Source organism: Colius striatus, chromosome 24 (genome assembly GCF_028858725.1).
Source record: "Colius striatus isolate bColStr4 chromosome 24, bColStr4.1.hap1, whole genome shotgun sequence".
NCBI classification, from domain to species: Eukaryota; Metazoa; Chordata; class Aves; order Coliiformes; family Coliidae; genus Colius; species Colius striatus.
This window is the reverse complement of record NC_084782.1, coordinates 6,076,762-6,092,770: the sequence shown is the minus strand read 5'-3', so window position 1 is coordinate 6,092,770 and position 16,009 is coordinate 6,076,762. Positions and strand designations below refer to the sequence as shown.

The window sequence follows — 16,009 nt, the reverse complement described above, 5'->3', positions numbered from 1 at the left end:
CATGGTTTGATTACTTCCAGATTTACTTTGCTCATGTCCACCTATGTGAAGGAGCCAGGAGAAACACAACATTTTTAGGAGACCTTTCACTATATATGTAAGCTCACAGTATCCCGAATTCTCTCCCTGTGAAGACTCAGTTGCATGCAGCTACACACATTACTACCCCAAGGTTTTGATTAAAGCACGAGTCTGGACACCTTGCCTTTTTTTCCCCACCCTAATACAGACTTCTCCATCCCCCCTCATACTACACTTCTAATAAAACCTGCTAAACATTACTGAGAAGAGACAGTGTATTGTTCACTTCTTCTGAAGCCTTGTTTTGCCTACTGGTGATATTCAGTGCTGTAACTAGACCAGCTGCTGCTCCTGCATCTCTGATGCACCAGTGGACATTCCAAATAGTCAGCACAGCTTTAGAGAAGACATTCCTCACATTCCTGCAGGTACCCTCTGATACTCAATTGCTCCATTAAAAACTGTCCTCAATGTGTGTGTCTTCCTGCCTCATCCTCATCAACTTACCTTCTTTTCTAAGCATTCTGCAAATTTCAGCTGCTTCAACAGCTTCTTCTGCTTGTTGCTGAAGCGATTGTCCTGTTCTGCACTTGTTCCCTAAGGCACAGGAAAGAAGAGTCTTTCAGTCTGTATTACTTTCCCACACACCTGAACTTGGCAGTGCTCAGCAACACCAGCCACACGATTCTGGAAGCCAGTGAGCCTTTCCAGGTGCCTTTGCATGTTAGCACAATAGTCCTCATCTGCTGCTGAAGATTTAGGGGTAAGCAGCAGGCTCCTGAGCTTCACAGTGACACCTTTATCATCTCATCTCCCTGGCATGCTACTTGAAAATTTGAAAGGACAGCAGCAACAAACTGCTACAAAAAAAGGCTTTTGCTGGGAATGACAAACTCCTCAGAAGGATCAAGCTCTCTTTCCTCTGTCCAAGAACAAAAAAAGCCCTATTTGGTTACACTGACATCTATGAAACCTCTGGGTAAATTTCTCTGAAGCAAATCAGCCAAGATGGAGCCAGCAAGAGCCCAAGGAATACTATGTTATTGATCATGCTCTGTTAAAGTTCTCCAACTCATTCCACTGCCATGAATAAGAACTACAGGTTAATTCACTTGGAACTGAAAGGCTCGAAAGTTCAGTCCTGGAAAATGTACTTGGGCAGAAGTAAACACAGCCACAGAGTTTGTGTAGAACTGCATCCAAACAGTGATCTCTGAACAGCTCAAACCAAACCCACAGTTCCCACCTGAAGTAAAGTTTATTCAGGAAACTGATGGAAACCAGAGGAATTTAACACATGCAATTTCCTGGCCCTGGAAGGAGTAGGTGAGTAGTAGCAGCAATACAAGCTGCTAAGGACTCAAGACATAAGGCAAGAGCTCAAATTCTAAGTTAATTCAACCACTTCATTCAATCAGGAAGTGCTTTGCATTAGGAAGGTGACATCTTAGGGCATATCAGATACTGAAAGGGAACAAACTATTGGCACTCCCATCTGCTGCCCTGAACACTGGAAGGAATCCTAAAGGCTGGTTGTGCCACAGGCACTTACCAGGATTAAGTCTGTTTCAAACTCTTTACCCCACACTTGCAGCCTGCTGTGGGACTTACACATCAGCACAAATGCAGGACTTGTCAGCAACTCACTGCTTTCTATTCAGCCCCTTGTAACCCAGAAGTGAAACAGAAAGGAAGGGAATTGTTCTTGGCCTGTTTGTAAACACATGGCAAGCAGCAGGATCCAGAGCAAGGAACCACAGGAACCTCAAGGCACAGACAAAATAGTTTGCACTTAAAAGCAGCTTTCTTGATAAGGTGAACCCAAACTGCTGTTCTGTAACTTCCACAAGAGCTTTAGTCTCCCCTGAACCCAGAATGAACCCAGCCCAGCACACTGCTCACAGTCCCATCACATAGCCACGCTGCTTCTGTACTGACAATCACCTTTCAAAGGCCAGGCTACAATAGTACTAGATGGCCAATTCAGTGTTCTCAGTCCTGGTAAGTCTGTCATCAGCTACAGCTACTCGATTTGTAAGCTTCTTAACAATGGCTTTGGACGGAACAAGCGCAGATTTAATTTGTAATTACTTTTCTGAAGCTAGCACAAGATCGAATTAGAGTGAAGGGCTGTGCCCTGATGCAGAAAACAGGGGAGGTAACCTTCCACAATTAAACGTTTTCAGAATTGTCAGGGAATGCTCACAAAAAACATGTTAATTCTAACTGAAGGAAGAGAAGGCTGAAAAGAAATACGTCCAGGTAAGTTACTGTTTGTGTCTGCAGAAACAGAGCGCAGCTGAGAGAACTGCAAAGAAGGAGGCGATTAATTAAAAACCCCACGAGCTAAACCCCAAAATGTCTCTTTTTTTTTTTTTTCCCGGGAATCCAGTTCATCACCTTCACGTTGCAGCTCAAATATTTTATGTCTAAATACAGGTCAGTTTCGGTTGGTTTGAACGTGGACACCAGTGTGCCGCTCGCTGCCCCGTGGGGTCCGTCCCCAGCGGCCCCTTCTCCCGCCTTCCCCGCACAGAGCAGCCGCCGGGACACGGGCCTGCACCAGGCTGGCCCCTGCACCGGGCTGGCCCCGGGACACGGGTCTGCACCGGGCTGGCCTCGGCGAGGACCTGGTTCCTGCGCCGGGGCCAGGGGCCGCGCCGCCCCGAGGCCTGGCGCAGCAGCCGGCGGCCCCGGGCCGGGCCCGCACCGCGGGCACACGAGGCGCCGCCGCGCACGGAGCGGCCGCCCCGCTGCCGGGTGCCCGCTCCCCTCCCCGCCCCGCCGGCAGCCCCCGGCGCACGGGGCCGCGCCGCGGAGCACCGGCCTCCTTCCCGCACCGGCCTCCTTCCCGCCGCCATTTTCTTCGCGGCGGCTCCTCACAGGAGCCTGCGCAGGGCGGGGGCGGGACGGCGGCCGCTTCCCCGGGGCAGCGCGGCGCCGGCGGCTCGGCCCGCGGTACCGGCGGGGCTCCGCGGCGGCCCGGCTCGGCCGCTCGTCCCCCGCCGGGCCCGGCCCGGCCCCGCGGCGGCGGCACTTACGCGGAAGAACCCCGCGTCCATCTTGGCTCCTCCGCCGCCTGCTGCTCGCGGCGCACTGCCGTCCCGGCGTGCCCCGCGCGCCACTCAGCCCCCTCGCACGCGCGGCGCGCTGGGGGGCGGGGCGGGGCGCCAGGGGACGGAGCCGATTGGCCGCCGCGGCCGCGGAGCGTCAGCGCGCGCGCGGGAGCCGGCCAATGGGAAAGCGCGGCGTCGGGCCGGGAAGAGGCCTCCCCCGGCGCGCGGCCGGGGCGGGCGCTGCTCTCGCGAGATGTTGACGCGCGGCCGTCCCGTGCGCGTGCTGGGCGGGGCCGGCAGCGTCACGTGACACCGTCCCACACACACAGAGCGCGTGCGCGGCCCGTGCAATGGCGCCGCCCGGAACGGAACGGAACGGCACGGCACGGCACGGCACGGCACGGCACGGCACGGCACGGCACGGCACGGCACAGCGACCGGCACGGCCCGTCCCGGAACGGCACGGCACGGCACGGCACAGCGACCGGCCCGGAACGGAACGGCCCCGCGGCACAGCTCCTCGCGGCTGCGCGGGTTCCCCCTCGGCGGTCCGAGGGTCCCTGGGCCGGCGCGGCCCGCCCGGGAACAGCGGGATCCCTGCGGCCGGTGTGGCTCGGTCGGTGCGTGTGACCCCCGTGTGCCCCCTGCCCGGTCAGTGCCGTGACCCCGCCGCCAGCCGTCCTGAGCAGCCGCCACGCATCCCTCCTTCCCTCCCTCCCTCCCTCCCGCTGCAGCAGCGGGTGCCCAGCGCACGCGGGGCCTGTGTGCAGCTCCTTGCTGAAAGGCACGAGGGAGCGTGAAGTCACAGGTTGCTGAGATTAGCACCGGCTGATCTGAGGCACGGCCCAGGGGTTTGATGCGAGAAGCTCACACCAGCTCTGTATTTACTGAGGAAATTCTATCTTGCTTTAAATAAAGGCAGCTGGTGCCTGCAGCACGTGCTGTGTTACCTGCAGCCGCCAGCGAGCAGCACTGGTGAGAGAGACGTGGCTTCACAGGCACCTTGCTGGAAAACAGGTTCAGCAAAATAGCCAAAGAACATTCTTACCTTCAGCTGCTTACTCTGTCAGTGATTGCACCTCTGCATCGTGCACAGCCACACTCGGGAGAGCCTTCAGCTCGGCTGCTGAGCAGCCCTGCAGCCTGGCGCAGGGGGAAGGGCTGGGCTGGAGCTGCAGGTGGTTTCTGACATTTAGGAAAGGTGGCAAATAAACTTGGTTTATTGACTTTATGGTTTGCTCTTGAGAAATAGAAGGGGCAGCCTGTTAGATGGCAGGAGGACACTAGGTGGAGCCACATGCTCTGCTGAAGGAAGGCGGGTGGGCATCCAGAAGGGGTGAGAGCTGCTTTGCAGGACTTTAGGGACACAGGACTCACCTAGAAGTGAAAATGTAAACGTTTTTCTAGTGTACTTGCATCGGTACAGCGATAACTGTGGGACTGGAGGATCCAGCCTACTGAAGCTGTAAATTCTAGAAGACTTAGGAGCAGGAAAAGGACAGTGATTCCTGCAAGACCTGCTGCAAACAACTCTAGTGTAACCTTAGAAAAAAAATGCCATGGTGTTTCTTTCCATGAGCTGCAGCCCAGCTGTTGTCATTGTCACTGCCCAATGCAGCCCCACTGCTGTTCTGTAAAGAGAGACTTAACCCAAGAACAGCATAAGGAGCTGGAAAGGCTGCTTCTGTCACACTGCTGAGCAGAGACACTCGGGCACTGCCACTAAGGGTTCAGCTTTGTGTGAACGTGAAGAACTTGAGGGATAATCGCTAATGGAGTTCCATGAGTCACAACTGACGTGGTACATTTTCATTGCCTGTTCTCTCCAGAGCTCACATGGGCTGAGATCTCTTGAATAAACCAATTTGCACCATCAGCTTTCAGGTTTTTGGGGGTTTTAACCAGGAGGTTTACCTGACAACAGGTCTGAACACAAAGGCAGCTGAGAGCTGGGGGTTTGGGAGCGGGGGCTGGGTGCCTGGACAGGGCAGGTCAAACCAATGCTTAAGCAGCTGCTGTTGCAGCACCACAGCACAGGATGGTTCCTGGGAAATTGTTTATCCACAGCAGGTTGCACCAGTGCTGGAGTGGCAGTGCAGGGGAAATACAGGGGCTTTGTTTCTCAGGAAGGTGATTTTGCCTCGTCAGCTTCGGCGCTGGATTGTGCTGGCAGGAGTCAGAGAGGAGCGGGGGGAGCTCCCAGACTCTGCCAGGGGAAGGGAAATCTCACTGGCACAACAGCAGGCTTTGGACTGAGCAACGCTGCTGTGGGCAAGGTGTCATTCTCCCGCCAGGAACAGTAGTTCATGTAGAACTGCTTATGGAAGCGTTCCTCATGCTGCTGCAGCGAAGCCAAGGGAACTCCATTGTTCTGGAATTTTGCAAATGGAAAGTAAACAAAACTTTGGTAGAAGCAGGTCTGTGAGGAAACAAAATCAGCAGCAGGGTGAGGCTTCTCTGCTCTAGAGCTCTGGATTTAGACAGAGTGGAACATCCTTATCTGCCCAGAGACAGGAACAGGAGACCATCTCATTTACATCTCTAGAAACAAACCAATCACTCCTGCCCCAAAACAAAAGGTAGAGAACTAGGGCAAGTAGGATACTTACAACAAGATCTAGAAGCTTCACAAGCAGCTGTCTTAATATTTACTTTGGAATTCAAACTGTGCCCAAGTTTCATACCAAAAAAAACCTGCAAAGTAATTGAATTCCACTTCTGCACAAAAATACCAGTCAGTAAAAGGACCTGTTCAAGAGGTGGCTTCACATCTTGGAAAAATCATCTCAGCTTCCCCCCTGTCCCCTGGGAACAGTCAGCTTTGTCTGGGACTGGGACAGCACTGGGGAGAAGCGCCAGTGAACTGCTGCAGGACAAAAAGCTTTGCAGCTGGAGGCTCTCTGGGATCAAATGTATCTCTAAATCCTCCAGTGAGAGTTTTACAGAGGTCTATGAACAGGCTGGAGCCCTGCAATGGCCCCAGTCGCTCAGAGCCACCCTGGCAGGTCTCAGTGGACAGTGAGAGCTGCTTCTCAGAGCCTCACTTACCCCTACTTAAAAGAGGGTTTAACTCAACTTCTTCCTAATCCTTCCAACCTGTCCTGAGCTCCAGGGCTGCTTCCATGGGCTTGGGACAATCAGCTGCTGAAGGAGTGACAATGCTGCTGTGTGTTTGCACACAGTGGGCTGTGAATGTGCTTGGGCATTCCTCTGCTGGTGACTGCACACCCACAGCCATCACACTGGCACAGCAACATCTAGAGTTTAGAAGTGACTACAAACAGCTGGAGCCTTGTGTGCCTGAGAGAACAAAGCACTGCAGGCTGTCAGTGGCACACAGCAGCTGCACCACCCCTCCCTTGCTTCATCCACCTCTCCCTGCTCTTCCGACTAAAGAACTTGGCTGTTCTGTAAGACAAAACATTCTGACACAGCTCCAGTAAGGAAGCTGAAGCAGCTCTTGGCGTCAGACTGAAAACCCTCAGACAGAGTTCTCGTGGAAACTGATGGTTCCCAAGTTTATACAAATAGTTTTTAAATAAAAGGTGACGTTTTTGTCTCAAACCATACACATGTGGCACTAGAAACACAAAAGGTGAGTGAAGATAAATAGGGTTTCGATAGTTCCTGTAGGATCCATCACGGATCAGACACCACAAACCTGTTCCAGTAAATCAGCACAAACCCAGGTTTGGCCTGAGCTGCCACTTGCATGTCCAGATTTTCCTTACAGTTTATCATCAGTCGTTGCAGATCAGAAAAGGCTCAAACTCTGAGCAAGCAAAAGCTCCAGGAAACAGGGGTGAGCATCATTTCCTCCCAGGAACAGGCTTGGTTCATTCGGCTGCTCCACACTCGGAGCTCTGAGAAGGCTCACTGCCCTCGGCATGATCCGTACGCCTCCACCAGCTGATTTCAGTCACAGGAAAAGTGTCCAGACCTTTTCCTCCCCAGGAGAGAAAGCAGGACTCATTACAATCTAGAGCCAAAATAAGAGCTCGTTGCTACTCCAAACACAGCGTCGCTTTGCCCAGGGGTCCCGGGTCTGGGTAAGGGTTCCATCTCTCCTCAGGGAGGTTCCCAGTTACCTGTGGTGCATGTGGATATCCACAGGTATGAAGGTCACCGTGGGATGCTGAGAGAGGCTGCTGCTGTTCTGCCCTAAGGCAGGTGGCATCCCTGGCTTGGTGGCTTTGGGCTCCAGCTCCCGCTTCACTCTCGTGCGCCTGCGAAGGCAAACGTGACATTGTCAGCAGAGCTGGCACACAGCCCCTCTCCCCCGCCCTGAGCACTGGGAACGTTCCTGCAGAGGCAGGTTACATCAGACAGCTACTGAAAAGTCAATAGGAGCCAGGATTTCATCCCAAAGGTGCTGAATGGGAAGCCAGTGCCTCCAGAGCACGTAACTCTAATGCAATGCCCCCAAAAGTCTCATCGGTCTCAGACAGCCTCGGTGCACACAGCAGAGCTTTCCTCTGTCAACAGCAGCCCCTACAGAGGGCTTCCATCAATAGCCTCTTTCTGCTTCCTGGCAATCCAATCCCAGGACACAGGCACTGAGATTCTGGACACTTCAGCCCACTGTCCTTTGGATTCTGCTGGAAATTTTCAGCGATGAGAGCAAAGCTCAGAGGTGGCTGGCTCAGCTCAGCTCACCTTTGCAAAGTACAGAACTTGGCCACATACCTGTTATATGTTTTCAATATGAGCAGAACCACTGTAAAAATAACAATCACTCCTACTACAATGGCAGCAACTATTGCTCCAGAACCTGTCAGGGAAGCAGAAGGGGAGAAAAAGTCTTATTTACCAAGCTGTTCTTATACTGGCTGAAGTTTGCTAGTTCAAGGTCCACTTAAGATGAGAAAGCCACCACCCCACCACTTTTCTTACTTTGATAGAGACTCTGTTCTTGAGACTTTGTGGTGACGTTTGCTGAGAGCTGGGTGTTGCTGATCAGTGGGGCAGCTGTCGTCATCTTGGTTCAGCTGCAGGAGGAAAAACAGGAGTGAGTGCATCAAATATTCACCAAAATCAGAGAGGGATAATTAGGCAAGTCCCCATGGAGGGCTCAGAGCCTCCTGAGTGCAGCCTCACTGTGCTGGGCTCTGCAATAGTTTCTTGGTGGTGAAAGTGGCTCTGGTTCAGTCAATGGAAAGTTTGCTACAATGAGCACTTTGCCTTAAAACACACACTGCTCAGTGCTAACAGGAGAAAATCAGGTGTGAACACAACCAGGCATCCTTATCTCTATTACTGCTGTTATACAAGCTCTGGTAAACATATCTTACATGCTTTAGGATTTTAGATTCTCTTTTCAGGCTGAGACTCGGATCACTGAGCAAAGGAGTGTGACGAGTTCTGTGTGCAGGATCCAGTGATACATTTGTCTTTAAGGAACTGGGGAAAGTCGGCACAGAAAAACTCCTTTAGGGAACAGACTTTAAAGCAGCTTTGTCCACCTGACCTGCAGAAGAAAACCCACAGAACACCCTCACTTGAAGCTCCAGAAGTTAAATGACAATTGACAGCTAATACAAAGGTACTGACAGAAAGCTGAGGTGGGTTTGGAGCAGTGCCTTGCTCTGCCAGTGCCATCCCAGGGCTGCTGCTGGGAGAGGACAAGCCTGTGAGCAGAGAGCTGAGGATGTGCCTGCTCCTGTGTTTTGGTAGATCTAGAAAGAGCAGCCTGTGTGTTTGCTGGTTTTATAAGCATTTGCTGAACGTGACTAGTAACCTTAGCCAGTGAAAGACTCCTTCAGTCTGAGAAGGGCGTGAATACCACTTCAAACAGAAACTCTTTCAGCTCCAGGGCACTGATATGCTCAAACTGACCTTTGAAAATGGAATCATTCTTCTACACCTGATACTCAAATTGAGTTTCCCATTTCAGATGCTGCTCGCCTCAGCCAGGCATGACTCTGCCCTGCTCCATGGGCACGCTGTGGGTGTGTAGCATGTCCATAGTACCTTTGATTTTACAGAGCACAAGATGTAGAATAGCCAGGAAAGGACTGAGAGGATGGAAATGGGTCAGTAATCAAGAGAAGTGCAAATGTGAAAGGCAGCCCCCCTCCCTTCCCCTTGGTCCAAGCTTTCCTACAGGTTTGTGCAAAGCAGCATCCAGAGCCCAGCAGGGGCAGGGTGCAGGTTTGGGAGGCAGGGAGGACACAGCTGTGAGTCCCTGGCAGGCAGCATGCTGTTTCGGGGTGGGGAGGCCGGGAGCTGAGTCAACACCCCGTGTGAGCTCGGGAGGCTCAGGCTGCGACGGGAGCCACGGAGAGCAGCAACCAGCGGCACGGGACACTGTCAGAGTCTGTCTGGGCAGGAAGGATCAGACCTGCAGGGTCAGTTCACCACATTCTTGGATCCCCTGAAGCTAAAAAGCTTTGGGTTTTTTTTCTTTAACAACAAAATAACTCTGTCCCGAGTCTGTAACTGGGTCATTCTCCTCTGACTGAATGATTCCTTTGTTCAGCCAAAGCCAAGTTAATTCAGCAACACGATCACCAGCTGCACTCTGCATCTTTCCACACTGAGAGAAAGATGTTGTGCTTGCCCAGCTTTGTTGTGTGGCACAGGGAAAGGATTTCCACAGGCCTTGGGGGAAGCTGAGAGGCACCGAAGCTCCAGCACAGCCCCGTCCCTGTGCCCCTCTGCGTCCCGACTCGTCCATTGCAAACCACCTCCATGAGCTTGTACCACGGACGAGCAGAGGCTGAAGGGACTCCTGTCACACTGCAGGCTGGGGAAAGCTGAGCAAGAGCTCTAACTGGACATAATTCAGAAAAGGCCACGTCCAGCCCTTACCTGGTTGCTCCCGAGTAGGAGAGCACAAGTCCCAGGGGTACAGAAGTGGCTTTCCCCTCCTCTGGCTACTGAAATAAAGATCCCAAATAAAGGAGGCTGAACATCTTGATGTTAAGCCAAGTGATATTCTTCCTTACTGACCTCCATCTGGTTCAAACCACCTTGGTAATGGTGAGCTGTTTCTGCATGACTCACCTACGACCACAGAATTGTTATTGTTGGCAGTGAAACCGCCTGTTTACAGAAAGGATCCGTTTCTCTGACAGGGTGTAGCGAGCTAAGGTGCAATCTGAAAAATGCAGCACATCTCTCGTGTTAGGGTGGGTTTTTCTCTGCAATGTGTGGCAATTAAAGAGGTCCAAGGTCTGTGTCTGAGGCCGATGGAGGGTTACCAGTGTCCCGTTCAGTGGGATCACACCTGACCAAGCCTGTGCTGTGAGACTCAGCAATGTCCAGCAGAGTCCACGGGGCACTGCAGGCTGGTTCCTGCTCTGTTAAGAAAAACAGTGGGAAAATCAAGAGTGCTCAATAAAAGCTAGATAGCAGGGCAGAAGAAATGGACTTTGATCCATCAACCAGAGGACATTCTTGCTGTATGCCATGAGCTTCCCCTGCACACACACCTGCCTGGGCTTTCCAGAGCCACTAGTTCACCCAGAGCTCTCCAAACTGGGGGCAGAGGCACACACTGAGGGTTATTTTTGCATCCCCATACTACAGAGCTAGAAATGTTTCCATAAAGTTAAACTTTGGGCTGGTTTCCATTTAAAACACCTTTTCAGATGCAGCATATGTGTTGCTCTGGCAAAGTCCCCGTTTACTCAGCCCTCCTGCCCTGCTAGGTTTCAAGCTGAATGGCTGTGCTCAGTTAGGAGGAGATGGGAATAAGAGCTTGCCTGTCAGGCAGCTCCTGCAGCACCTGGCAATTACAGGAGAGAGGTGACAGGGAACAGAGGGGTTGGTTTCAGCATCTTCCAGGAGAGCTGGACTTCAGGAGCCAAGTCCCTGCCAGGGAAGGCAGGTGCTGGTTGGGAAGACACACATAGTCAGTGCTTCACCACCTAGAAGAACGTGTGCTTTGCATCAAGCTGTGTTGCAGGCTTTAAACTAGACACAAAGTCAGCTATGTGCCAAGGCACCTCTGTGTGAGGCTCAGCTCACACAACACCCCAGGCAACAAACTCACTCCCATCCAAGGGAGGAGTTAATCCTCCTAAATCCAGAGTTTTCCTCCCTTTGTAAAAGCTCAGGAGCGAGGGCCTGGCTGGGGGGCAGTGCCAATGGAAGCAGAAGGGTGCTACAGCTCTGCTCCTGCTCCCACAGCCCCACTCTCCTGTCTGTTTGCCTTCTGTAAGGGCAGTGAGCACAGAGCGCTGCGAACCCGCCTGCCCTGCGGCAGTGGGGAATCATGAGCGTGCCTGGCACGGCATGGGAAGGAAACGGGCTTCTATTTAAGTCACAAACTGAGCTTCACCTCCCCAGAACACAACAAACCATCTCCCTTTGGTCCAAACAGCCTCATGGCAGCTCCTGCCTTCCCCTTCTGCAGCACCACGAGCCACAGGAGCCGTGGCTGTCGCCGGGGAGGGAGCCCAAGTGTCATTCCAGAAAGCAACACAAACAGTGTGCTTCAGTGAGACCTGGGCGAGCCTGAATTTACCTTGTGAGGCTCCAAAGGGGGGGAAGGAGGAAAGAAAACACCCCAAGTTCAAACTGGCTCCGGGGAGCTGGGGCATAAATGTGGCCTCAGGCAAACAGCTCTGCTCTGTGTAGAGCCTGTGTTCAGTAGGTGGCCTGATATCAGACCAGCGCCTTTATACGAGCGTTTGTCTCAGGCTCTGGCACGAGCTCTGCAGAGCTGCTGTTAAAACACATTCTGAAAGCGTTTCATGTCCGTGCCAGGGCAGAGAAGTGACAGGAACTGCAGAGAGCTCTGCTGAGCAGCAGCAGCACCTAAGGGAAAAAACCCCAGTGATCTTACCTGCTTGTGTGGTGAGAGGGGCAAAAACCCCTCAGCTCAGACAGATGGCAAGAGCTGAAGAAGTGCAGACAGATCCCCGTTAAGGAATGCCCTCGTTTCGAAAGCTGTGCCTGGAAACGTGAGCCAGGGAGCCTTTGCTGCTGACCTGCCCAGGAGCAGTGTCTAACCCAGACTGTCAGCTGCACATTTCCCAATTCTAGGGTTTTTTGCCTTAAAATGCTGGGCCACACACATTTCTCCTGTCCATCTGGGTGAATGCACTTATTCATGGAAACTACAGTAACCCCACCACGTCCAGCAAAGTGCATTCACCATCACAGAAACACTCCAAATCCTTCAGGGCAGGGCTGCCTCTGCAGACAAGCCAGGGTATGGAAGCCAAACAAACCAGAGGTATTTTCCCACTGGTTACAGGCCAGGATCTGAGGCACAGTTAGAAGACTTGCTTGGGCACTTGTGAAATATTTGTGAGAAGCAGGATTTGAACTTAAAATGGGAAAACCCCACCATGGCACCAGCAGCGTGGGAGCTCTGCAGCTCAGACCTCGTGCTGCCTCTGGTTGGGATGGAGAACATCCAGTGGGGCCCCTCACACTGAGCTCAGATGCCTGTTCTTTCATTTTGTATTTCTAAAACACCTTCACTCTCCCCTTTACCAACAGAATCCTATTTCTGAGCAGCAGCTCCCACCAGTTCCTGGCACCATAAAGAACCTCTGATCTGGGAATGAAAACACAGTCTGGTGGGTTCCAGACTCACCACAGCAATGGGCAAAGAAAATCCCCTCGTGCTCATGTGCTTGCAAAGTGGGTGCAAAGCTCCACAGGAGCCCGAAGCTCCTCACACCCAGCACAGGCTGGAGGCTTTGCTGCCAAAAAGCCTCAGCCCAGTGCACACTGAGAGGGACCCACACAGCGAGGGCCCTCCTGGGGGCACTCAGGTGGGGGCTGAGGAGGGAAGGACGTGTCAATAGCAGTTAAATATTACCCAGAAAAAAACGATTCAGAAGGAAGAAAAATGCCTCCAGGCACCTGTATAAATCTCAAGGCAAAATGACTCATGGGGGAGGGTGAACGAGACTCAAGGTGAGCAGTTTTAGAATCATCAATGTGTGCACTCAAATGGAAAGCAAGAAAATGAATCTGAGCTGAACCCTCCGAGTCTGGCAGCAGTCAGAGACACTGTCACGTGCCCCTCAAACCACACCACCCAACAGCTTGTCTCTGCTGTTCAGAGAAGCACCAGCAAAGTGCACATTGGTGGCAAATTCAGTGGATCTAGACAAATAAACCACACAAAAGGCAGCTTGCCCTGGAGGACTGACTGCTTCTGTTCTTGCAGCAGAACATCAACCCTTTGTGCACATAATGCTCTAGAAAACTCCCCGTTGCTGCAGGACTCTTCAGCATTATCTTTGGAAAACTCCCTCCAGCTTTTCAGGTTCCTAGAGAAAAGAATTTGCATTAAAAGATGCAGATTCAGCACCATTTGTGCAGAGTGATGACCAGGCTGGAGGAAGGCGATGCCTAAGGTGGCTTTGGGCAGCCCTCGCTGTGTCCAGCCGAGGCAGAGGGATGGATTTACCTTACAATGAGGTTCCCAGAGGCAGAGCAAACGCCCTGGCTGGGGCTGTGACCCACACCAGGCTGGGAAGGGCTCGTGCCCGGCGCTGCTGCTCGCGGCGTTTATCAGCACACAGCACAGCTCCTGTTTGCTGCCAGACCCATGTTTGCTTTTCTTTTCCAAAGACAAATACATTTGCTAGGTCAAGGGTTTTGAGGCTGCCATTACAGAGTAGTAAGTAAAGAGGAAACTTTGTCTTTCCAAGTGATTACTTAGGCTTCTGCTCTGAGCAGCGGCAGCGGCAGCTCACGGGGCTGCGGCGCTTCGCACCCGCACAGCAGCGAAGGGCAGCCCGAGAGCTCCAGTGCTGCTGTGACCATCCATGGGCTCATTTACCCTCCTCAGCCTTGGCATTGCCAAATCCCACCAAAAAGCCCCTTCTTTGCAAACCCACCGCCGAGTGGCTCAGAGTTGAGGTTACGTGGGACGAATGTAGGTGTGTGTTTGGTCTGTGGAGCTGTCTCCATCCCAGTGGGAAGGTGGGATAAAGGCAGAGCCCTTCCCTCTGCCCTCTCACCCAGCCTGGCACCAGCGACCTCACAGCTGAGCAGGGGAATCCCTGACTGGGAGCTGGTCCTGAGCAGCTGATGGTGAGGAAGCACCATGACTCCAGAGTCCCTGAAATTAGGTTCTAACTTTGTTGCTCCGTGGAGGTGGTTATGGAGTCTGTGATCTCCATTCATGTCTCCTCTCATCTCTCCCTGCAAAGAGACCTAATGAACACTCTCGTTTTTGGCTGCATTTCCTGATTTCTGTGGCTCTCAATAAAAGCACAGCCACCCCCACCACATTTTTTTCCTCTCCCACATGCCCAACAATAGGCCAGGTCAGGGCTCATTCCCTGACCCCAACAGCCACCCTTCAGTGCTGCTGGTTCCAGACTGGCACAAGGACATGAGCCCCCCATGGGTGACCACCCTGGGGAGGGGGGGCTGCTCTGGGCAGACACCAGCACCCACAGAGGGTTCAGCACCGGTGGGTTTACCCTGTGAGCACAGGGGCTGCTGATCTGAGAGCACTGTGGGCATTCAGCAGATCACTCACAGGCTTCTCCAACTCCTCGGGGCACTAAATCCTGGGTGATTCACTGTTTATTGCCATAAGTAAGAAGAGGACTTTAGTGTAACTAATAAAAGCTGCTTTTTCAGGAACTGCAGACAGATAGGAGAGGGGCTGGACGGGAAACCTTGATGAATTATTGCCAACAAGGGAGCCAAACCTGCTGCCAGTACTGGATCAGTTTTAGGAGTGTTGTCCTCTGCCTGTGCTACAACGTGCTTCCCAGCTCCTGGATCATCTCCAATCAAACCTTCACTTAGCAGAAAAATGCAAATCTCAGTGTTGCTGTGAGAACCTCCCAAAGTTTCAAATCCTCTTTTTCTCTCCCTCCACTAAAGATTCTGGAGAGAACTCTGTTTGCAAGACAGCAACACAGCTCCTGCCCCTCTGCACACAGCGGGACGGACACAGCCACAGGACTTCTTCAACTTGTGGAATCGATGAGGCACATCTCCCTCTTTCAAGAGCCCCATACAGCAGGTGAGACTTGATGCTCTGCCATCATCCTCCATGGGAGCCCTTCAAAGCTCTTGGGAAGCCCTGGGAGGCGCAACCTGACATCCACAGCCCAGCCACCCCTCCCCACAGCAAGACAATAACTCAGGGTCACTGCCTTTGTCTTCTGGCTCCTAATCACTGCATCAAACTCTCCTGCCCAAACACTTCATCCAACACAATGTCTCCCATCAGTGACATTTCTTTACAGAACTGGGGCATTAAGTGCATTAATTATCACCAACCCCCCAAACCAGCAGTTCCAACCCGTGAGCAGCTTCAGCACATTGAGAGAATGATCTCTCAGCAGACGGGCACTCCCCTCTCTGGGGAGAAAACAGCTTGCCAGATCCATTCCCATTCCTGTACCTTAAACGTTTCCAGTGCATCAAACAACTGCTCGAGCCCTCGTTTAGCACAAAACCGTGGGGCACCGGGTCCGTGCTTCTGCGCGGTTTGGAGCTGCCGATGAAGGTCTCTGCTGCACGGACGGGAATTTACCGCGGCACGTACGATCGGTTGTAAACCCAGAGCAACCTCCTGGAAGGGGGATTTACAGCCCTTTCACCGGCGGCACAAAGTAACCGAGGTTTTGAGCAGGAAAGTTCCGTTTCTACCCAATTCAACGCGGATCTGTGCACCCGCCTCTGCAAACGCCGACCCGGCTGCTCGCGGGGCTGCTCACGGGGCGCTGCTGGGGGCTGCTCACGGGGGGCTGCTCACGGAGCTACTCACGGGGGATGCCGGGGCCGTCGAAGGCTGCTCACGTGAGGCTGCTCACGGAGCTACTCACGGGTGATGCCGGGGCTACTCACGGGGGATGCCGGGGCCGTCGGGGGCCGCTCACGGAGGACACGGAGGATGCCGGGGCCGCCGGGGGCTGCTCGGCGGGCGGACAGCGGGGCCGGGGCTGCCGTCGGCTCGACCCCGCCGTCCCGTTGCCTCGCCCGCGGGCCCGGGGAGC

At 53.2% G+C, this 16,009-nt stretch overlaps 2 protein-coding genes across 16 annotated transcripts in view; both read right to left on the bottom strand.

The window, feature by feature from the left end:
- Nucleotides 1–3,187, bottom strand: part of SRRM1 (serine and arginine repetitive matrix 1) — a 16,715-nt gene extending 13,528 nt beyond the window's left edge. For 4 of the 11 annotated variants that reach the window (XM_062014541.1, XM_062014542.1, XM_062014543.1 and 1 more), the window contains exon 1: nt 1–7. This exon is cut by the window's left edge and continues 82 nt beyond it. Coding sequence is in view for 7 of the 11 variants with exons in the window: in XM_062014535.1 (XP_061870519.1) it covers nt 1–41; nt 529–618; nt 3,063–3,083 (152 nt within the window). In the remaining 4 variants the exon portion in view is untranslated. Of the gene's footprint in view, nt 42–528; nt 619–2,421; nt 2,639–3,062 lie in introns of those variants that run through there. The other 7 variants (XM_062014535.1, XM_062014538.1, XM_062014534.1 and 4 more) reach the window with 5 other exon arrangements.
- A 3,441-nt stretch (nt 3,188–6,628) lies between these two features.
- Nucleotides 6,629–16,009, bottom strand: NCMAP (non-compact myelin associated protein). 5 transcript variants are annotated; one of them, XM_062014566.1, is made up of 6 exons: nt 15,861–16,009; nt 15,415–15,585; nt 7,971–8,065; nt 7,764–7,848; nt 7,166–7,303; nt 6,629–7,056 (listed from the first exon to the last, which is right to left on the bottom strand). In XM_062014566.1, the coding sequence occupies exons 3-6, from the start codon at nt 8,053–8,055 to the stop codon at nt 7,050–7,052; spliced, it is 315 nt and encodes a 104-aa protein (XP_061870550.1). In that variant the 5' UTR covers nt 8,056–8,065; nt 15,415–15,585; nt 15,861–16,009; the 3' UTR covers nt 6,629–7,049. The 5 variants fall into 5 exon arrangements, with proteins under 5 accessions (XP_061870550.1, XP_061870548.1, XP_061870549.1 ...); XM_062014564.1 differs by lacking the exon at nt 15,415–15,585; XM_062014565.1 differs by lacking the exon at nt 15,861–16,009 and having other exon boundaries at nt 15,415–15,645.